The sequence below is a fragment of the Pteropus vampyrus genome, unplaced genomic scaffold (assembly GCF_000151845.1).
Source record: "Pteropus vampyrus isolate Shadow unplaced genomic scaffold, Pvam_2.0 Scaffold90, whole genome shotgun sequence".
Classification (NCBI taxonomy): domain Eukaryota; kingdom Metazoa; phylum Chordata; class Mammalia; order Chiroptera; family Pteropodidae; genus Pteropus; species Pteropus vampyrus.
The window spans coordinates 1-22584 of NW_011888871.1; the positions used below are offsets into that span (position 1 = coordinate 1).

Genomic DNA, 22584 nt, shown 5'->3' on the forward strand with positions numbered 1-22584 from the left:
GGTCCCCCGGAGGGCTCAGTGGGCAGTTGTGGGCTGCGGCCAACAGCTGGCAGTTTTAACAGGTTTCAGGTGATGCTGAGGAGGGAACAGGCAGAGGGGACAGAAGGCAAAGGGCAGTTTGGGAACTATTGCGTGAGCAAGACCGCACTTGAGGGCCTCCCAGATCCCTGTGCCCACCAATCAGACTCAGGGCTCAGCAGTCCGACCTCAGGGTGATGGCAGTGCAGCCAGGGGACGTGGCCCCGGGGGTCTGGGCAGCAGCGACCCCACTGTCTAGTGCCAGAGCCACCCCCCCACAGCCGCCCCAGCCCACGGCAGCCTGGCCCACGCCCCGGTGACCCTCTGTGCGGAGCTCCTGCCACCTGGCGGCCAGAGAGGACACTGCAATGAGCTGAGGCAGACTGCAGAGCCCGGCATGCGGGAGGCTGGGTGCACCCTGGGGTTCAATCTAAGGAAAAGATGAGCGATTTCTACAAGTGTCAGTTATCAAAACACACAAAGACAGGCATATGAAATAATAATAAATATTTTTAATTAAATTTCAAATAGCAAAGCATAAATGTTACTATTTGTTGAAAAATTCATACAGCATCTCCCCTTATGTTAACATATGGAAATCATAACTACTTCAATTGAAACCTTTTAGGCACTTGGGTGTAGAAACTTCTGGAGAATAAAATACAATTTTATTTTACTGCTACTTGTAAGACAACAACCAAAATTATATCTGATTAAATATTCTACTTTCAACACTTAGCATTACTGACCTAAGAAAAAAACACTGTGACCGACTATAGCCGTATAACATTTTAAGTTCCAGTATGTTTTAAATGGGAAAAATTTCACTGATGATCGTTCTTAGGATTTCGAACTCTTCTTAGGCTGTTCACTGAGACGCTGAACGTCAGTGGACAGAATCTAAAGCAAGCAAGCAATTCCCTTCGAATCCCTTTGGCTTTTTTAGAAAAACTGTCGAGAACATTCTTGGTGGGCACTGGAGCCAGTGACCCCGGAACCCGGAGCGCGAGCTGGCCTGGCTGCCAGTGTGCGTAGCGGCGTTTAGTTTTATTTTAAAGTAGCTGCAGGTTTTTGGCAGACCTCTCGATGAACCGCGTAGAACGACATAAGCACATAGAGCCACTCCGTGCATGTTGTTTCCGGAACTGCTGGGTCTGGAACACGCCCCAGGAGGACACGGGGCATTTTCCTGAGAAATACACCCTCCTCGCCGCCAGTCCCCTTGTGCGTGCTCTCGGCTGCTGACACAGAGGCGCCCGCTGGGGTCCGCTCCCCCCTCCAGCTGCAGCACCGACGGCTCTGCTCCCGGCCCGTCACTGAGCAGGCGGCCCGGCCCGCACGTGCTGCAGGAGCTGCTCACAGTAGGCGGGGGAGCGATGCTTGTGGATGACAGCCTCCGTCTCCCTCAGCAGGGCGTCAGGGAACAGGACGCTGCCTGCTTTGAGCACCCCTGCAAAACAGCAAACGCCAGAAATGCACATTCAACCAACACAAGGTTATAGAAATCCAACAGCACGGTGCTGGCCTGAGAACAGCCGCACAGATCAATGGAACACAACAGAGAGCCCAGAAATCAACCCACGCCTGTATGGTCGTTTAATCTATGACGAAGGAGGCAAGAACACGCGACAGGAAGGACAGCCAGGTCGATGACTTGCGCTGGGAAAACTGGACAGATACATGCAAAAAACGAAACTGGACACCTTCTTCCATCATAAGAACAAACTACAAATGGATTAGACTTAAACGGAAGACCCGAAACGTAAAACGCCTACAAGAAATCAAAGGCACTAAACTCCTGACGTCGTTCTCAGCAGCATCTTTTTGGAGGTCTCTCCTCGGGCAAAGGCAACAAAAGAAAAAAATAAACAAATGGGACTACCCCAAACTAAAAAGCTCCACACAGTGAGGGAAACAAAACGAGAGGACAAGCCCCCGAGCAGAAGATCTTCACCAACGATACATCCACTATGCGGTTAATATCCAAAATATACAAGGGACTCCTATGACCCAGCACCAAAAAAACCAAACGATCCGATTAAAAAATGGGCGAAGGACTTGAATAGGTATTTCTCCAAAGAGGACATAAAGATGGCCAAAGAACATACGCAAAGATGCTCGAGGTCACTAATCGTCAGAGAAACGCACATTCAAACCACAAGGATATCACCTCACACCTGTCGGAATGGCCGTCATCGATAAATCATAAAACCAGTGTTGGCGAGGACACGGGGAAAAGGGACCTCGTGCACTGCTGCCGGGAATGCGAGTTAGCGCGGCCACTACGCAAAACAGCGTGGAGGTTCCTCAGCAAATTCATTCCGCTTCTGAGTATTTATCCAAAGAAATCCAAAACACTCATTCAAAAAGATACGTTCACCCCATGTTCGTGGCAGCGCAGTCACAATAGCCGAGATACAGAAGCATCCTAAGTGCCCATCGACAGACGACTGGATCTAAAAGCTGTGATACACATATACACCGGGATATTCCTCAGCCACAGAAACGAATGACATTTTACAACTGCAACGACAGAGATGGACCCAGAGGGTATTAGGCTAAATGAGGTAAGTCAGGCGGAGAAAGACAAACACCATGTGACCTCACGATCTCACGTATGTGTGGAGTCTGAAGAACAAAATAAACAAATGAGATGAGAACAGATTCATAAAGAGAACGGACTGACGACTGCCAGCGGGAGGGGCCGGGGGCTGGGTGAAAACGGCGACGGGATCAAGTGCAGACGGGCAGACACGGCACAGTCACGGGGTGTGAACTGCAGCATGGGGAATATAGTCGATGATACTGTAATAACCAGTTACGGTGCCAGCTGGATACGAGGCGGACTGGGGGATCACTTTCTAAGTCACGCAGACATCTAACCACTCTGCTGTGCACCTGAAACCAATATCAATAATACCGAATGTCACTGTAACTGAAAAATAGAAACCACCACTCGCTGGGCTGCTGCCACGCTGGACTCGGCCGGCGGCCTGTTTCCTTTCGCTCCCGTCCCTACCCTCCCGCCCTCCTTTCTTCCGGGTCGTGTGAGTAGGTTCCAAACCCCACGCCAATCCAATCTACTTATTGGCCGTTTGTCGCAGCTCCTCGCTTCACGCGTTCGGGGGCTGCTGCAAGGATCGGTGGACACCCTGGGCCTTTCAGCGTCTCCTGAACGACCTGACGCTGTGTGGGGATCGGACGTGTGGCCTCGGGCGGCGGCAGAGCCAGCAGCTTTCCGGGAACACCACGTTCACTGGACGGGACGACCACGGACAAACGACTGACAGACTCGGGTATTGAGACTTGGGAACCAGGCAGGACATCTTCTCGATAATGAGTGAAGTGACCGTATTTGTGGCCGCTGATAGAATTTAAGCTTTCGAGCAGAAATTACAGTTACAAAAATCTTGTTTCTGCCACCACGGGCATGACATGTTCCAGAAGCTTTTCTTCCCAAGACTCTTCTGAGCTTGATGCTAACAAACGTGACACAGAAGACGCACGATTCAACCGTGTCCCTTTCCAAGCGGCCAGACCGCAGCGTTACCGATGCATGCAGCTGAGGTGCAGGACAGGCCCACGGGCCCGAGCGTCCCCGGCGCGGTGGCACAGTGGTGTGGGCCTACCGCCCCGCAACGCTCAGACGACGACCACGCGGCCGGTTCAGGCGTGGGGTCAGCGAGGCCACGCTCACCCGGACGGCTGTAAAACGCCCTCTCCCACCTGCACGTCTGTGTGAGGCGAGATTTCGTCCTGTGTTTTGACCAGAACACTGTGTGACAACCGCCCTGCGCAGAAGTAGGTGACAAAATCTAGGTGCCTTCTACCAAGCTAGACGTTAAAAAGATTTGCAAAGATGTAAAACAGTGACACCCTTCCTGCTCATTGCTTTGATTTGGAGAATACATCTTTCAAAAACACATCTTATTCATGTTACTATGGAATGGGCCTGTTATTTTAAACAAATTGATAAACGTCTTAGAATCTGCTCCACTTGAATTCCCACTACGGTAACCATCACAGGCCGTAACTGAGGGAGACCACGGCCTTTGGGGTGCCGGGACTGGGCCCCAGGGGACCACCGCCCCCTGCTGGAAGGACTGTGCTAATGCCCTCGACACAGGGAAGGGACTCAGTGTCGGGTCTCCGCGACGCTTACCCAGGATGGCGTCCTGCACGGCGCCCTCGGGGTCATCCAGGTGCAGCAGGAGCTCCCGGTACAGGAACTGGATGTCGCCCTGGTAGTGAGCCTTCTTGTCCTTCCTGACACACTCCAGCCACGTGGCCAAGGCGGAGGCGGCTGCAAGCCTCACTTCGTTGGAAATGTCGTCAAGGCGCTTCAGCAGTTCTGGAAGGAGAGTGGGGGGTAGAGGGGGGTGAGCGGGTGGCAGGGTCACCCCCCCCTCAAAGGCCAATCGCGGCCCTTCAGCTCAGAACTCGGCCTCTGCCCCACCCGGTGCAGTCCGCCCAGTGCAACTGTTCATTTCCAGGAATTCTTAAAACTATCTTTTAAAAATTACTAAACGTCCGTGGCAAACAGCACAGACGATGAAAACTGGTTTAAAAATGGGAAACCGCAGCCCCGCACCCCGACCTGACCTCTGACCTCTGACCTCGGCCCCTTGGGACGGCTCCTGGGGTGGTGCTTCGGATTCCTGGGCACTCTTTGTCACGTGACCTGCTCTGAATTCCTACCTTTTTGATTTCCAATTTGTTTTTCAATGGACGTTACTTTTAGCTTTTTGAGGATGTCAAACACATTCTAGAAAAGTAACTGAGGTGGCACTGTAAGTCACAGCCCGGTCTAGGGCTGGGGACATCTGCTGTCCCTCTCAGGCCGGTGCTGCCAAGCCTCAGGAGCCTGTTTGCAGGCCACTTGCGCTTACCACTCGCTCGCGGCTGCTTTGGTCTGGGATTTGTCTGGGGCTCGGGGTCCAGAGGCAGTGACACGGGGGTTTCAAGGGCGGTGGGCAAGCCACACACGGAGGCTGGCCCCAGCTCCTGCTCCGAGGGGGCCCCTAGGCGGGGCCTGCACCCCTGGCTGTTGCGGGAACCCGAGTTCCTGCCCTGCTTCTGCTGGGTCCCCTGCACCCCACTTCTGGTCTACAGATCTGTCTTGTCTCTTGCATTGTTAGCTGTTCAGTGACGTTTTATCTGTCATGGAACCGACGTGACTAGAAGTCAAAGCAGCATTTTCTATTTTTCCTATCAAAGAAACAGCTGTCAAACAAATGCATACATGTGCTTTGGTAAAGAAAAATGTCCTACCAGGATAAATCTTGATGAATTTATCTGGATCAATCGCACCACCAGAGGTTTTCAAAAATACGTTAATGATTCGGCAGGAAGTTAGTCGAGTCATCTGAGAATCTTCTTCCAGGGTGCTCAGAACTTGGGGCATCAGTGTCTCCTGCACGTCCAGTATCTGCGACAGGACAAACAGGAGACGGGACATGCTGACGGCGCCTGCGCAGTACCACGGACCTGGTTCCGACGCAAACATAACGGCGTCGGGGATGCAGTTCTGGAATTCCTACACAAGACGTGGACTTGAAGCTCGATTTTAAAATCTAGACAATTTGAACAGTTTTTAACGTGGTCACTTGACTTTTAAAAGTCCATTATTCACAAAGTCTTGCTGTGGCAGAAACCCTACGCAGCCTGCTACTTACTCGCGTGACTGTGTACTGTGTCCAAGAAAGTACAAGGGGCATTTTTCCTTCGACCAGCGGTCTGCCCAGCAGGAGGGGCGCTCACACAGGTGACCACCGGTCTGCCCAGCGGGAGGGGCGCTCACACAGGTGACCACTGGTCTGCCCAGCAGGAGGGGCACCCACACAGGTGAGCACCGGTCTGCCCAGCAGGAGGGGCGCTCACACAGGTGAGCACCTGGCGAGGCGTTTCACGTGAAGGCATGAACGCAGCAAAAACACATATGCCTGCGATTAAATTCTTTGTCTTAAGAGTAACGTTCGATATGCAAACCTAAGAAAACCTCCGAGATGGCCGAAGGAAACGAAACGCTTCCCGGCGAGGCCAGGGAGCCGCAGGCAGCCGTGCCCGCCTGCAGCGGCCCAGGACGCCCGAGCCCCACCTGTGTGGCAGACAGCGCCTCGCAGCTGACCAGCGCCCAGAGGCAGGACACAGCCGCCGTGCGGATGGCCGCGGCCGTTCTCCCTGCGTGCCACTGCAGATTGGGGACCAAGATGTCCTTTATCACGGTGTCCAGGTAGCTGTGCAACTGCCTGCAGGGAAACACGAGAAGGCTGGTGAGGAGGGGCAGACTCTCCGTGAAGAAACGTTTGGGTTTGGGAAGGAACCTGGCAGAGAGGAAAAGGCCAAACAGAAGGCAGCAACGAAACGGGAAGTGGACCCCCAGCAAGAGCCCTCTGCTTCCCGCAGCAGGTGGCCGTCAGGGCCAGGCTGCAGTCCCCGGAGCTCCTGTGGGCCTCTCCTGGGACCAGCCACAGGTCTCGAACTCCAGAGAACCCCAGGTATATTTCCAGCCTCCGTCCCGCCTTGCTGTGGAGGGGCTCACCTGTCCTCCAGCTCTGAGGAGGAGCCAAGGCTACACCCGAGTACACGTCTCCAGGAGCATCGACCAGGCCAGCAGAGCCCCGGCCCACCAAGTCTCCACGTGGCTGGTGGCTCAGTACTGCAGGGCCCTGTGGTGGGCACCTCACCGCCCGGAGACAAGTGCCAGCGCTGCTGCCAGGTCCTACTGCACCCACAGGCCTCTGCCCTCAGATCGACGTGTATGCGGTTGAATGAGTAATTCATTAGTTTATTTCCCAGCGTAATTGCAAAGCATGTTCCAGAGGCACGTTCCGCGTGGCAAACTCAGCTGCTTCAGAAGGACGCGGTGCAGGGGGCGAGGGCGCCGGCATTCTCCGCTGCTTCCAGCAGGGGGCGCTCCAGAGCCAGCCAGGAAGGTAAGGGAGCAGGTGCGCCAGTGCACCGGGCTCCTGTGGCTCAGTCAGTTCAATCAGGTTTTCAACGTGCTTTAATTCTTAAGCAAAGAGCTGTTTCCTGCAGAGTGACTTACAAGAGGACCCTCTGGAAGGACTCTGCCCTGCCTGCTGTCCTTCGAGGTGGCTGGGAGAGCCTGAGGGCCACGCGCTGGCCCTGGGAGACGGGCAGCGGCCACGCGCGGTGTCCGGCTGCAGTCTGGACCGCCCTCTGAGGTGTCAGCACGCCAGGCAGTAAGAGCGCTAGACTCCAACGTACACAGGGAGACGCGCCCTGTGCGGGTCAGGCCCCCAGAGGCGGGGAGCCCGTGCACACACGGCCGCCGGGCCCGCTCCCCCGTGGGACCGAGCCCGCGGGCGGGAGCTGGACAAACGTCCCTGCACGAAGCAACTGCAGAAAATGGGCCAGGTGGCCTCCAGGGGGTCCCCACAGCAGGACAGGAGCCCGAGGGGACACCGCCTCTTTCTGGGGCGCTCTGCGGAAGGAGCACCCCCTGTTCATAAAGGGAACTGCTCTCTAGCCTAGGGGGCGATTCTCCGGAAGGGGCTGTCCTCAAACTGGGACCCCAGTGTCCCTGCTGTTCCCTCAGGACTTCTGCGGCACATTAACGAGGCTCGTGGAAGCCTTTTTGACTGGCGTGTCCCAGGCAGAACCTCCTGGGGCCAGAAGCCAGCCTCTCCCCAGGCACCTGCCCTCTGTCCACCCTCGGAGCAGGACCCACAAGCCACACAGGCGCCCGAAAACGCTGATCCGATGAGCGCATGCTCTGACGGATGAGGGTCTGTCCGTTTCAGCAGAGTCAGTGACGTAGTTTATCCCCTACCATCCCACAACCCTAAAGATCGAAACCAAGCGGACACTCTTCCCGTCAGCCTTCCCGTCTGTAGAGCTGCTGACCCTTCACCTAAATCACTGCGGATCGAGCACCTTTCTTCTCCCAGTCCCGGTTTTCTTCCGTGAGGTCTTCACGCAGTTTCTTTCGGGAGCGCGGTCCAAACTCTGAGGCGGGACTCCGCAGGTTAAGTGCCCTCAGGGCCATGGCCGAGTGCAGCTTCCGAGGGGACGGGGCCTGGACGGCGTGCACAGGGCCTCGCAGGTCACCCGTGCCTACTGACGGGGCAGCTGCCAGCGCCGCGCTCGACAGCTCCTATGGTCCCTCCTAAGCCTTGACGCCTTTGCAGACAAGCAGGAAGTCAAATTTCTTGCAGTAGGGTGTCTGGCTGGGGGCCCGACAGAGAGACCAGAGCGGCACTCGGAGACGTCTCACCGGCCCGGCCATTTCCGTGCGGGACGGTCACTGCGCGTCAACGACAAAGCAGGCCTCTGGTTGATCTGCTCCCTCTCGGGGACGGCCACCCCCAGACAGCTCACAGCTCACCCAGCGACTAGGCCCGTGAGCCCGCACGCCCCACCAACCCACCCAGCCCTGCCGGCTTAACAAAGGGGACCCGCAGGGCCCGGGGTGTCTCTGCCCCACAGCGAGGCCTGTGTCTTGTCTGGGCGTCCCGGGGATTCGGGGGGCGCTGCCCCAGGCTGCCTGGACCCATCGGTTCTACCTCTGGCCGCTTGCTCCTCGTCCTTTACTTCGAAGCCACAGTTGGAACGCAGCTTAAAAGCCCCTCCCTCCACGCTTTAACCATCGGCAGCGATTCGATCAATTCTCTCGGGTTGCGAAGGCACCAGAGCCTTTTAAAACTAACGCACGAGCCATTAATAGTTAACGTTCCCTAGAACTTTTTGTTCGATGGAATTTTAGCGGCCGCACCACAGCGACTTCGATTCGGTGTCTCTGGTGCGCTCACTGCCGAGACCTCGTTGTGCATCCGGGGGAACACGAGCTGCAGGCAGCAGAGACCACTCCACTTCCCACCTGAGGGGGGCTGCGGGGGGGGGTCTCGGCGCAGAGCGGGGTGGGGTGCGGGCAGCGTGGGCGGAGCACCTACCCTCGCGAGTCCACGGTCTCCCTCGCGTCCAGCAGCACCCGGGACAGGGCGGAGAGCAGCTTGAGGCGCATCTGTGGGTCTCTGGCCGGCTGGAGGCAGCTCCTGAGCAGGGGGACGAGGTGCGGCAGCGCCTCCCCGAGGGCCGGGCCTGCAACACAGAGCCGGTGGGGCTGGGCCCGCAGCACAGGCCCGGCCGCTCCCCCCCACCCGCGGCACAGGCACGGCCGCTCCCCCCCCCACCCGCAGCACAGGCACGTGGGCCACGGCCCCCGCTCCGGGCTCCCGGACGTGCTCGTCAACTCAACCCTCGCATCACTCCAATTGTTCAATATGTGAACTTTCTATTGTCTTGCTTTTCCAAATTCTTAAAAAAAATTAGTCGAGCAACAAAAGGTAGAGTAAAACCAGCTACTCAGAACAGCTGAGTTGTTTACTATTCACCCCCGAACCGGGCGGCAGAGCCCCGTTTCCAGACTGGGTGCTCGAAGGAGGGACGGATGTGGTTCTCCCCGCCACGGAGGTTTCGGACTCGGCCAGTGGTGCTCGGCCTGGAGACTCGCCGCATCGGGGCTGGGGTCGCCCCGCCGGGCTGTCCCCACAGATGGGGCTGCGCTCTAGACTGAGCCGGTCACTCTGAGCCCACCCAATGCACAGCACAGCCACTAGTTCTGTAAGAGCTCGGAGCAGGCAGACCCGCCTCCACCTGGACCCCTGGCCGCAGGCCGGGCCAGAGGGAGTGCGGCTGGAGGGAGCCAGCTCGTCTACCTGGAGCTCCTGGGGGCCTGTGGAGAAAGCAGACACTGCCCCATTTAGATCGTGGGAACTGTCCGGGACGGCAGGGTGAGCATGAGACTGTGCCTGTGTGCACTCAGACCTTGTGGCTTTTCTTCCCCGTCGCACTGGGGACGAGACCCCGGTTCAGTGAGCACCTGGTCCCCTCTCGTGCCGGGCTGACTTCTGCAGTCTGCTAGCCCTCTACAGACCAGCGCTGAGCACACCATCCAACACCCGTGTCTGCATCAGATGTTCCCAGGAGCCGTAAGAAGCCTCCTCATGGTGGTGGGGCGTTTGTCAATGCCTGTGGTACAGTGAGGGACATCGAGTGTCCAGTGTGTACACACGACACCAAGCGCCAGGCAAAGGTTCCAGTCCCTGGTGCGAGCCGAGCACATGCTGAGCGCAGTGGGTCCGATGGCTGCGTGGGCCCCTGGAAATAACGCCCGGCAGGAGACCGAAGGTCCACAGTGCGTGTGACGGGCACGTCAAGAAAAGGCTCCATCTGCTGCCCTCCCATGGATGGCCCTCACAGGGCTCTTGAAGTGGGCCACTCGGTATTCCGAAAGCTAAAAACACCAACACCGCACACTGACACTTGATGGTACGGTCCTTCCCAGTGCTAACCACCCACGTGCCACGCGTGTGCACAGGTGCCACATGGCACACACGCGTGTCCCACGCTGCTCCAAAGGCTGACGGTGTGGAGGTGGCTGCCCGGGCCCTTCTGAAGACGATTACGCAGTGACTTCCTATAAGTAACCAGGCCACTTCCAATTTCTGCTACTAAGTTCTACCCGCTGAATGGGGCACCTGGCTCTCTGCGACTAGCGCCATTTCCTCAGGACAAGTCCCATCGGTGTGCCTGCCGGATAAACGGTCTGAGCACAGTGACGGCTCCAGCGGCACAAACTCAGGCTGCTCCCCACGCTGCCTTGCACTGCGGCTTCAGCTTGCCAGCTGTGTGGCCCCAGGCCAGCCACTGACGCTCTCTGTGCCTTCAGCTTCCTCTTCTGTGAAACGGGGGTGACAGTTCCTCCGACAGGGTGCTGGTAAGGACATGAAGGCCGAGGTCGTGAAGCAGTCTCACAGCGTCTGCTGGCAAACAGCTGAGTTTTCTTCTCAGGTGTGAAAACATGGCTTTGCAAACCATTTTGAGCTTTTCAGGTCTCATGGTACCGGGGTCCTGAGAGGGGCCAGCTTAGGTGGTGGAAACTCTCCGGGCACAATGACAGGTCATGGTGACACAGTCAGGCACAGCAGGGACCCTGCGGATCCAGGGCACAGTCACAGCGCCTCCTGGCCCGCGGAGACGAGGGGCGGGGCACCAGGAGACAGTGTGTGCCGGTCCACAGCCCACAGGACGCGGAACTGTCGTCAGCTGTCAGTGAGGGGATGAGCGCCCCGCCCTGGAAGCACGGGGCACGCGCGGGGTTGCCGTGGTTTCCCCGACGAAGACAGTTAAAGTGCCCAAGTCTGCACCCCATAACACAACACCGTCTGCCTCGGGGAACGGCTGACTTAGGACGCAGACCAGGAGCCAAGCTGGTCTCGGGAGGAGGACAAAGCGCTCCCGCGGCCGTGAGGGACCACGTCTTCACATGCGCCCCGAGGACGTGCAGCTGAAGCTCCAGCACAGCCCCCTGCACCCCAAAAAGCAGGACTGCTCCTTAAGATGCTCGTTCTCCACAGGTGAGTGACTGCGAGTTGCTTTGAAAAAAGAACTTTGGTTCATTGTAGCTCAGTCTGTGGCACCCTGGTTCACGCCGAAACCTCTGAACACCTGGGGGGCAGGGTGGCCCAAACCCGGCCGGGGGCGCGTTTCGGGGGGCTCACCTGCGTGGGTGACCAGCACGTTAAATTGCTGGAGTTCTGCAGAGTGGACAGTCCAGTCGTGCTGGGACGCGCCCAGCCACTCCAGCAGAGGGCCCGTGTGATCTCGGTAGAGGTCCTGGCTGTCACCCCCGTTGTCCACTGCGGCCAGTGCGTCCATGGTCTGCTGAACCTGAAAGGCCAGTCAGGGGCTGGGGCGGCCTCACGCTCATAGCCCACGGGGACCCTGAGGGCTCAGGGGCACAGCCTGCTGGCAGCGCAGGCTCTGGACGCGTCCCCGGTGAGGGAGGGACAGGGCGGAGGCCCTTGGCAGCGCGCACGGGGCCAGGAGCGGGCGCTGGCTCTGTGGCTCCCGTTTGTGTCATGGGAGCGCCCGCTGCGCCACAGGCCGGAAAGCAGACCACGCGCCTGCGCCGAAGCACCGAGCCCCGTGTCCTCGTGCCCTGCAGCGGGGAGCTGGGGTGCCAGCAGCTCGGCCCACCAGAAGACTACACTGGACAGACCAACTCTGTGCGCAGAGACCCTCCCGCGTCCCCTCTGATAGGCTCTTACTTCGACCAAGCCTGTGGGGGACAGCAACGCATGGCTCTGGGGACCGAGGGTGAGGAAGACGAGACCCGGCCCCGTGCCCCCCGCTTCCCCTCGGGGCCCGTCTGGTCTGCAGTCGCTATGTGCCGACGGTGGCCACCAGTGTTACAGCCCGCCAGTGAGAGCCACCTGCTGAGACACAGCTCTCAGAAGGGAGGCCTTCGAGGAGAGGCCCGGGAGGGCAGGGAGGGCGCTGAGCCGCCCTGCTACGGTGTCGCGGCCTCCTGCCCCACAGGCCTGGCCTGGGGACCGGCTGAGGGCCCTCGGGAGAACCACGGGAGCCGGGGCTCAGCTCCAGGAGAAGCGGCAGGACACGCGGGCCCGTGGGGGTGCACGCCACAGGGTGCGAGCCTAAGTGCAGAGCTGGCGGGCGGCACAGGGGAACTGTGCCGCGCCTTCTGTCCCGACCCGGGCCCCGCGTGCGTGCCTTTCCACATTCAGGGCCCCTCTGCAGCGGGCTAAGTTGCTGTCCTCACGCTGGGACACCGTAACAAACTGGCGGTTAGGGGGGACCTAAGCTGTGAGCGGTGAAGGCCAGCGTCGCCGGAGGCCAGCCTCGCCAGGCAGCCCGAGGCCTGGGCAGCAAGAGCAGAGGTGCAGAGACGCGCCGTCACCCGCGCCCCCCAGGCTCACCTGGTCGCCCAGGCTCGTGGCTCCCGCGAGGGCCATGACGGTCACCAGCACCTCCATGAGCTGCAGGCTGGACGCCCTACAGTCTTCACGGCACACTGCCACCAAAGCCTGCACGCACAGCAGCAGGTTCTCGCCATACAGGAGCTGGGGACGGAGTGGCGGCGTCAGCCACGCTCCAGGGCTGCCGCCCGCCGCCCACTGCCCACCCTGGCCAAGGGCCGGCCCAAGGCCACCGCCACTGCCACCACCCTGGAGAGACGGCCACAGAGCCTGGTTCGAACACGTCAGCCTTCGGGCACTCTCTCAGACAACGGGGAGCTGAATACGGACCGGGAGCTGAGGGGCGTGCGTTAACGCTGCCAACTGCGCGCTGGTACTTCAGCGACGTTCTAAAAAGTCCTTACGTGTTCGCAGCGCTAACTGGTGACGCAGGGTCTACGAGTGAGATGACCGCGCGTCTGGGCTGTTTCAAACACGCAGCTCTCCACCCCACCCCCCAAGTTCCAGGAAAAGGTGGAGGGAGGCGCACGAGGCAGGAGCTGAAACCCGCCGAGAGGGGACGGGCCGAGCCCGTCTTCCGCCCCACGCACGCGCTCCGCGGACGTTCCTACAGTGCTCACTTTTAACAACGATAAAACCCCACGGTTCAAAAAGTGCTTCCCGACCCACAAGGGGCAAGGTGACGTCTCAGCGGGGAGCAGCCGACCACCCCCCTCCCACTGCCGCTGGGTCATCCATAAAACAGGGCCGGGGTGGGCGGGGCCAGATCGGAACCCTTCGTGGCATCACCGGAGAAGGCCCCCTGCACGTCCGTGCCACGTGTCCTCCATGAAGGACGGGACCGGGGTCACGAACGCAACTCACAGACACGATTCGTGAGTAAACGAGCGCACGCATACAGGAGCACACGCTCTCACGCTTTCACTAAGGGGGAGTGCGGGAAAGTTTCCTGATCATTCGGCTAGTTAGCGGACGGGTTCCACGTTCCGAACCGGCTCTGGAACCCCCCTGGAGCCCCCCGACGCATCCACGAGAGCTCTGCCCAGCACGGCTGCACACGGCGCCCCGGCCACACATGGCACGGGGCACGCGGCCAGTGTGGCTGGGGAATGCATCTTTACTCTGCTTCGTTTCGTGCCGGTGGCCTCCGTGCTGGACGATGCAGAATCAGGCAGGAGGCAAGCGGGGCCCCCAACAGGACAGGGTCAGCGGCAGCACCCGGTCCCCGAGCTGCACTTACTCGTAACGACAGCGCTGTGTTCAGAGAGCGACTGGCCGGGCACGCACCCGCCGTCCAGCGTGACGCGCCCTCTGCCTCGCACCCGTCCCCACGCACTTACGCTCTCAGACCCTTGACAGATGGGAGCCTGGGCCAGCTCCATGGCGATGGCCTTCACGTGGGGCCGGAGGGCTTCTCTCGGGCAGCCCCGGACGATGGCAGCGAGGACCAGGAGGCCAGCGGGGGAGGGCGACTTCTTCAGCATCGGCCAGATCAACCTCAGAAACACGTCCGGGCTGACGAAGGCCCCGACCAGCTCCGCGGACCGCGTGCCCTGCGGGGGAGGGGGAGGGGGAGGGAGAGCTGAGGGGCGCCCCCCGCGCCAGCGCTGCTGCTCTCGGCACTTCCGGGGCGTCGCTCCTGTGCCCCCAGTAAACACTGGGGGACCAGAGGCCCCTGGAGCCTCTCTGGGAGAGGCTGGCGGGAGGCCCCCTCTGTCTGCTCCCCACGGCCGACACTCGATGCAGGGCGGCACGTGCTGTGCCCACACCTGGGGCGCTCGGTGCTGAGGTGGGGCTGTGGACGCGCCACTGGGTGGGCCTCGGCCGTCAGGGTGCACGAAAGCACCAACCCCCAGGGACCCAGTTCCATGTGTACACCACCCTCGAGGAGACAGGTTACAGGACCGAGAGCAGATTGGTGGTGTCAGGGGCTGGGCGTGGGGTGGGTGTCCTCGGGGTGACGAAGCACTCCGGGTCTCGGCGTGGAGGTGACTCCACGGCGGCTCGGGGTTGTCAGGATTTGCAGACCCGCCCCAAACAGCTCCGCGAGGGTGGGAAGGGTGACTCACACTGCTGACCACGGCTGCCTCCTCGTCGGCACAGGCCCGGAGCAGCATCCGGAGCAGGACCTCGAGGTGCTGCGTGATGTGGTCCTCGGCGTGGAGCAGCAGCACTGCCAGCAGCTGTGCGGACTTCACCCTGGTCCCCACCACCCAGTCGGCGATGTCGTGACAGATGGCGGGAAGGATCTTGGAGAGGTTTCTGAAGACGAGCTCCCGACAGCCCAACGCTGGGCGGTTCTCTGGATGAAAAAAATCAGGAACAAACTGTGATGTTCACAAACAGCTCAGTGACGCCACAGAACGTAAGTTACTGTGCGCTCCTCTGAGGTGCGCCTGCAAGTCCTACTCTGAGGCCTTGACATTCGAACCGCTCTAAAGTCAGGAGTGAGGACAGCGTCATGGTTTCCACCACTACGGCGATGCGGAGGTGTCCGTGACACACGACGGCCGCATGCACTGAGCGTGTGTAACTGGTCAAGCTCTGGATCCTCCTGTGGCCACCCCTGCGATCAAGAGCAGTCGCGTCCATCACCCCAAAGTCTCCTGCGCCCTTGTGATGCCCCCACCTGGCGACCACAGGTCTGCTCCCTGTCACTGCACACGAACGCGTGTTCTAGAATTTTCTGAGGTGGAATTGCAGAGGATGCACTCTTTTTGTCTGGCTTCTTTCACTTTGCGAGGTCGTCCGTGACTCTGGCCCCGCGTACTGCTGCGCAGACCCCTCGCTGCCGAGCAGCATCCCAGGGTGTGGAGAGCAGGGAGCCGGCCAGCTGCCTGCTGGCGGCCACCTGAGCTGTCTGCGGGGCCGATGGCATGGCGAGCATTCACGCACACGCCCGAGTGGACGCTGCTTTCACTTCCCGGTTGGCTCCCAGCAGCGCGACGCCTGGGCTGCAGGGCGCGGGCGCACGCGACACGTAAGGCACCGCCCCGGCGCTCCAGGGGCTCCACGTTTCACGCCCCCACCGGCGTGCGCGGGAGCTCCAGCCCCCGGGAGCTGGCCGGAGCTCCATGTGGCCGGCCTCACAGCCACACCGCCGGGGCGACGGTGGCCTCTCTGTGCGGTCCTCACTTTCGTCCTGATGGGTGACAAGGAGCGTCTTCGTGGACTCATTTGCCAGCTGTGCCTCTTCTTCATGGAACTCTTTTCATCCTTTTTCTGCCCATGAAAAAAGTAGATTTTTTTTCTTATTGTTTTTAATGTTCTTTCTGTATTTGGAACACAAACTCTTGTATAATTTGGAAATATTTTCGCTAGGTCTGCACTGTGTTTCCACTCGCGTCACGTCTCTGAAAGAGCAGCACTTTCTATTTCGACAGGTCCGATTAGCCAGTTCATCCCTTCCCGGAGTGTGCTTTTGATGAGCCTGTGAGAGCTTTGCCCAGCCCAAGGTCGCAAAGGCTTTGTCCTGGATGGTGCAGGTCTGCGTCTTCCCTCCAAGTCCGTGACGTGTCTGGGGTAAACGCGTGTGCAGCATGGGAGGGACGGGTCCAGCTTCGCTCTCTGCAGATCCAACCATTCCATCCCCGCTGCTGAAGACCAGCCTTCTCGCCGCACGGTCTGCACCTGCTCAGCGATCGGCTGTCCCCGCGCCTGCCTGTCCGACCCCACCGCTCCTGCTCTGCCTGAGCTGAAACCACACGGAGCGGTTCCCGGTCTTCTGGGCAAGGCCTCCGCCGGTAGGATGTCTGACCTGAGGGCACGTGCATTTTTCTTTACGGCACTCAGCATTTTCAACCATTATTTGCCCAACAGGTCCCAGGTGTGCTAGGCGCGGAGCTCCCGCACCTGCCTGGGGACCCCTGGAATGTTTTCCGTGTCTCTAGCTGTGTCTTTTCTGGAGATTTCCTACAAATGAGCATGGCGTCTGAGGTTCGCCCACGTTGCAGCGTGTATGAGAACTGCCTCCTTGTTATGGCGAATGACATTCTATGCCTGGATGTACCACAGCCTGTCCATCCCGTCCCCAGGTGAAGGATGCCTGGGTTGTCCCCACATGGGGCTGGTGTGCACGTGCGCACACACCCCGGCTGGACATGGCTGGATTGCACAGGGAGTGCGCGTTCGACTTCTCGAGAGCCGCCCAGAGGGCCCCGCGGTGGCCACACCGTGCTGGACGAGGGTCTGGCTTCTGCAGGTCCAAACCCCTCTGCGGGCCTGATGATTTTCCAGTCAGGAACAGTGCAGGGTCCTTGCCATGCAGGGTGGCAGCAGGGGAGTCCGGGAACGCCCTGAGGTCGGGACGACAATGTCCTAGGTGCAGAGAGCAGCTCAGCCGTCACTCATGAAACAGAACTGCAACACGTTCACCAGCGAGAAGCTTCTAAGAACCTGAGCGGACAAGCCGGCCAAAGGGCGGACGGACGACTCGCCAGCTGGCCCAGCCTTGCCAGAGCGGCAGTTACGAGACGAGGTACAGGGCTCTGTAAAGCCAGTTTGTTTCACAAGTGAACACGACGGCCTCGCACCTCACACACGCGCTCTGCCTGACTCGCTGCCTCTTCACCACCTGTCCTTGCCGGCAGGCACCTGCCCGTCACTGCACTTAGAAAACACCCCGCAGAAAGGCTGTGGTGACAAAGGCATGTGACCCACTACAACCGGAACACACTCAGTCCCCACGTGAGAAAGCGGTTTCCAGGACAGGGACACGAGAGTGTGCGGCCGAGGGCTCAGCCCCGACGCGGGCGCTGGGAGGTATGGGGCCGCGAATGTGCCCCGGCACGCACGTGCATGTGGCCGGGACCGCGATGAGCGGGAGGACAGAGGAAGCGGGGATCAGCACGGGCGTCTGTCTGAGCGCGGGAGTCACGCCCCACGGGGCTCACGCCTTCCCCGGACCCTGTGTTCGCTTCTTCAGGTGACACTTACAAAAGATGTTGTTTTTGTAGAATGACAAAGCACCGTCTGTCTCTAAAATTTCTGCCACCAGCAGCCATCCGCCCTGTGCCTCACAGCTCGCCATGTGTCATAGCTCGCACACAGGGCCTCCTGGGGCAGGTTCCCGTGGTCACTTGCACACCCATAGAAGCCATACCACTTACACCAGCGCTGGCCCCGCCCAGGACAGAGGGGGCCCCTTCCTGCACCCCCGCTGCGTCACCGTCCTGTGCAGGCTGGGCTCACCTGGAGAGGGGTGATGGGCGGGAGGCGGCTGGGCGAAGTCGAGCTTGTCCTTGAGGTCATCCTCGTTCTCCTGCTGCCACTGCAGGCCAGCCCTCTCCCAGAGGCTGGCCGCCGTGCACCTGAGGACAGAGACACGGGTGGGGAGGGGACCCACGGGAGGCGGGGGGCATTGTGGGTCTGCTGACTGGTTTCTATGCCCGAAGTGTTAAAGGGGCAAAATTATACTTCAAACGCCACAGAGACCCTTCTGGGCCACAACCTCCCAGCACAGGTGGACGGGCGGGCACAGGGCGGGCTTCTGTGACAGACCCTGAAGCAAAAGGAACAGCCATTACTGCCAACGACATTTGGGAAGAGCAGGTCCCTGCAGCCAGAAGGCAAGGGAAGCCACACTGCTGTGGGCGTGCTGGGCCACGGGCCCTACCTGGGGTGGGAGGCTGACGGTCGCCCAGGGCCCCGGGCACCGAGCCACCGGGGCACTTACACAATCTCTGGCATCTCGTCGTCCAGGCTGCTGAGCAGCAGTGGGATGAGCTTGGGGAAGAAAGAGTAGCGGTCCCGCAGGTCCAGCAGCCAGCCCCCCACCACGCACGTCACCGCCCGTCGGACCTGCATGCAAGGGGAGCACAGTGGGTGTGTGGGGCAGCGCTGGCGCCCATGGGGACGCGCCACAGGAGTGCTCTGGCCCGGGGTCAGCCACTCTGCCCTGGCCCCGGGCCAGCTCTAGGCGCTCGGCTCAGCCGCCCGCACCTCAAGCTGGAGGGTGTCAGGGCCACAGTGTCTCACAGGCTCAGGCCTGCGGCCTCCAACCCCGGCACAGCCTCAGGCACGAAGCTGCGTGGCCCGTGTGCGACGTCCCCTGTGTGGCGACCCCCGGCCAGGCTGGGCGATGGCGGCGTGCCAGGGCCACACCGCCCCAGGGCCTCCCGGGGGAGCCAGCGGGGAGCCCCTGCTGCGGGCTGCCTGAAAAGGTGACACGTACAGCTCTGCAGACCGTGCCCACCACAGGGAAGGAACATGCTCCAGAAACACCCTGTGCTGGACGCCCAGCCCCGGAGCGGAGCCTGAGACTGGACCCTGGATGACAGATGGAGTGATGGGTGCTGAGGGCGGGGGGCAGAAGCAGGGCAGAGGTGTGGCCTGGCTTAAGCCCCACTCACCTGACCCCTCAGGGGCTCCAGAGTGGGATGGCCCCATAGGGCTGTCCCACCAAGGAAGGGGCCCGTGGCCTTGTGTCTGACGCTGGCTGGAGCTGCCAGTGGGAGGCACCGGGCATTTCGGGTGAGGTGGCCCCAGCTGCCATGGGCCCTCCAACACCACTGCTCACAGGGCTGACTGCGCCCCAGCAGCACACACGAGGATTCGGGGTGGGCTGCTCGGCCATGGCCCCTGCAAGGCTTAGAAACCAGTGGAGCCCACCTGGCATGGCCCTGAGGCTCTGGGACCCGGGGCCAGCGGCCCCGTCTCTCGGAAGCTCACCCTCCCGTCTGGAGAACAGAGGGGACGACAGGATCCACGTCACCCCGCTTCTTACAAGGAAAGAAAGCGGCATAGAGCCTGAGGGCAGGAACAGCTCAGCAGCTCCAGGCTCGCAACCCCCACTCAGGGGGAGCAGCGGAAGGGCCCAAAGCTAGGCTACCGGTGCAATTAGCAACAACATCAGGCACTAAGCTACTTTAACGAGCTACAACGTTAAAAACTGGGTGGTAAAAGGCCTCCATGTAGGGTCGCACTTGTCATAAAACTGTGGTAAGACGCAAACTCGAAGTTCAGTTAATATTGTGAGCTGGGGACACTCGGAATCCTGCTGGCAGGGGCCACATGCTAGAGAGGCCCACACTGCAGGGCCTGGGAGAGGCAACACACGAGTGTCCAGGGGAATCTGGGTCCAGCTCTGTGACTGGACATGCCGGCCGCAGCTCAGGGGGCATGGGCTTCTGCAGGGCCCCACACCCCACACTCAGGCATCCTCGAAGGTCGGGGCTCTTTTGTAGGAGGAGACCTCAGGCTTCTCGCTACCTCTCCAAGGGATAGCTTCTGAGCCACCCCCAGTCCCAGACTGGCCTCTCCCACCAGCTCAAGCTGGTGCCGCCGGACACCTGCAAGCTCCTGTCAGCATGAGACAAACCAGCCTCTTCTCTCAGTTCAGAAAACGGCACTGGACAGGGCTGCCAAGTGACAGACTAAGCAGGGAACGTTCGATTCAAAACGGCCAACACGCCGCTTGAGTCAGACTCCTCCGGAGTCAGGTCTGCGGGCCCAGGGTGTTGGGCTGGGACCCGCCTGCAACAGCCTAAGTTGGGGGACCCACAGTCCAACGGAGCGAGTTACCCCAGCACAGCCCCTTGCCCCTAGGCCTGGTTTGCCAACCATCACAGCTTTCCCTTAAGTCGGCCTCGGTGGCGGACACTCTGGAGACGCTTCTGCCAGCGGTGGAAGCACCAGCCCTGACATTTTTCCTGGGAGGAAACGGTCCCCCTCCACAGTCCTCAGAACTAAGAATGACAGGTGTCCTAAGACAAGGCAGCGCGCCCCAGTTTCCCAAGTGAAACAGAAAAACCGGGAACGGGAACGAACAAAAGCCCGTCCGCCGGGCAATTAACAGCCTAAAAAAAAGGAAACGAAGTGAGTTAGGAGCCGCACACTGGCGCGCTTCCGGTTGGGAGCAGGCACTGCCTGGAGGGCCCCGCTACCTGGGGGACGTCGTCAAAGAGCCGCTGAGCAAAGTGAGGAAGCACGTCGTCCACGGACTTCCCGCTGCCGAACTGGATCACGGTGCCCGTGGCCTCGATGACGGCCACCCGAACCTTCCAGTGCTGGTGGGCGATGGTCTGCATCAGGGGCCCGATGAGAGACTCCGACTGCATGTGGAAGTGGTCTGCGGGGCGGAAGGCCAGCAGTTCGCAGGGCTGCTCCCGCTGTGCCCGGCCCCCGCCCAGGCCCTCCTCCCCGCCGAGGTCCCCGCCGCAGGCAGGCACGTGGCTCGGCCAACCACGCACTCGGCACCAGGAGAGGCGCAGGGACCCGAGTGGGACCCAAAGGGCAGCTCTATGACTCAGGCCGGGGGGCTGACGAGAAAAGACTGGGGCCTGGAGCCCAGCTCCCCCGAAGACAGGGCCGTGAGGGGGGAGCCTGGCGCTGCTGACAGCCGCAGCGGGTGCCCGGGGGGCTGTTGACCAAAAGGCAACAGAGCCAAGAGGACACTGTCCCAGTGCCACATCCAGCTGTGCCCGAAGCCAGATGCTACTGCAGGGAGCTGGACCAGCACCGCTCGCTTTAGGCAAGGCCACTGCACTCCCCGTCTGTGAAGCCCCCAGAGTCAGAACCAGAGGGACTTCGGGAGGACCAGGCTGACCCCCTGGTTTTGGCGTTCTGGCCTCAGCTCTGCCGCTGGCTAGCGCGGTGAAAGTTCGGGCAAGTTCTTGATCTGCTGCTGCCCGTGTGATGGGACCCGTGAGGGGTCCAGGGGACAGCCCCTCACCCAGTGTGGGCGCGGCAGCGAGGATGGTGTTGAAAGGGGGAGATGCTTCAAGCAAACAGTGCTTCACGCCACAGTCAGGGAGCACCGCCTCCTGGCAGACACCGTGCTGTGTGCCGGGGACACACGGAGGCACAGCCCTGCCCTCCAGGAACTGACAATGCAGTGAGGGAACAAGCGACAGCCAGAAGCATGAGAAGCAGTCCACCCGGCCGGGCACGGACCAGGGAGAGGCGGCTGAGGGTCGACGAGAACATCGTCAGCAGCTTCTAATTCCCAGCGGCCATCTCCGGCCCGTCTCTTCCCCAGCTCCACTAGAAAGCGGCGCAATTCAACCCAAGCTTAGCACGACCCCGAACGGAAACGTCGACATGGCCTTAGGCCCTGTTCCTCCGTGGTCTCCGACCTCCTTCTCCGTCACCCCCACCAAATTCAACAGGAAATCCTGCTAGCTCTACCTTCAACACATCCCGACCGTTTTCCTCCATCTCTGTTGGCAGACTGCCCCACCCAAGTCCTAGTCAGTGCCATCTAAATGTGGCTTAATTATGGCCGCCTACCGGCTTCCTCATCCCCTCTACTGCCACGGCCAAAACCCGTTCTCCAGGATCTTTTAAATACCGGACTCGAGGCCTATGGAGCCCCTTCGCACCCTCCTCCGGCTCCCCATTCCACTAAATACTAGACTCAAACCCCCACCGCGGCCTTGCTAGCTCCTCCTGCCCTCCAGTCGCCTTGGCCTGCTGTTTGCTCCTCAGATCTGCGGAGCTTATTCCTCAAGGCTTGCTCCCTCCTGACCGCCCATCACGGACCTTCAGCTCCTCCAGTAAGCCTTCCCGGTGGGACTCACTAGGGGCCTCCTCTACCATGTTCCACTCCAGCCCAAGACAACAAGGTGAGGTAAGGGGGCAAGATGCTGCGGACACGGCCACTCAGCGGAAGGGAATGCCCTGATCAGACTGGCGTTTCCGATAACGAGGAATGGATCAAAGGGAAGCAAGATGAAAGCCCCACCCCCCACCCCACCCCGGACATTGGTCCAACCCAGAGAGAAGACAGCTGGACTCCGTGAAGCGAAAGACGGGAGTGGTGTTTCTTAAAGTGTTCCCGGAACGAGCTGGGTTACAGTCGCTCCGGCGAGGGGCAGCTATCAGA

The 22584-nt window shown here is 60.4% G+C and overlaps 1 protein-coding gene across 1 annotated transcript; it reads right to left on the reverse strand.

The window, feature by feature from the left end:
* Positions 1 to 664: 664 nt before the first annotated feature.
* On the reverse strand, positions 665 to 22298 carry LOC105294591 (dynein assembly factor 5, axonemal-like). The gene is made up of 13 exons (XM_023532750.1): positions 22242 to 22298; positions 20645 to 21685; positions 18436 to 18560; positions 17952 to 18070; positions 14831 to 15063; positions 14102 to 14314; positions 12762 to 12905; positions 11544 to 11712; positions 8934 to 9081; positions 6116 to 6266; positions 5290 to 5446; positions 4181 to 4369; positions 665 to 1468 (listed from the first exon to the last, which is right to left on the reverse strand). The coding sequence occupies exons 1-13, from the start codon at positions 22296 to 22298 to the stop codon at positions 1332 to 1334; spliced, it is 2883 nt and encodes a 960-aa protein (XP_023388518.1). The 3' UTR covers positions 665 to 1331.
* Between the last annotated feature and the right edge of the window lie 286 nt (positions 22299 to 22584).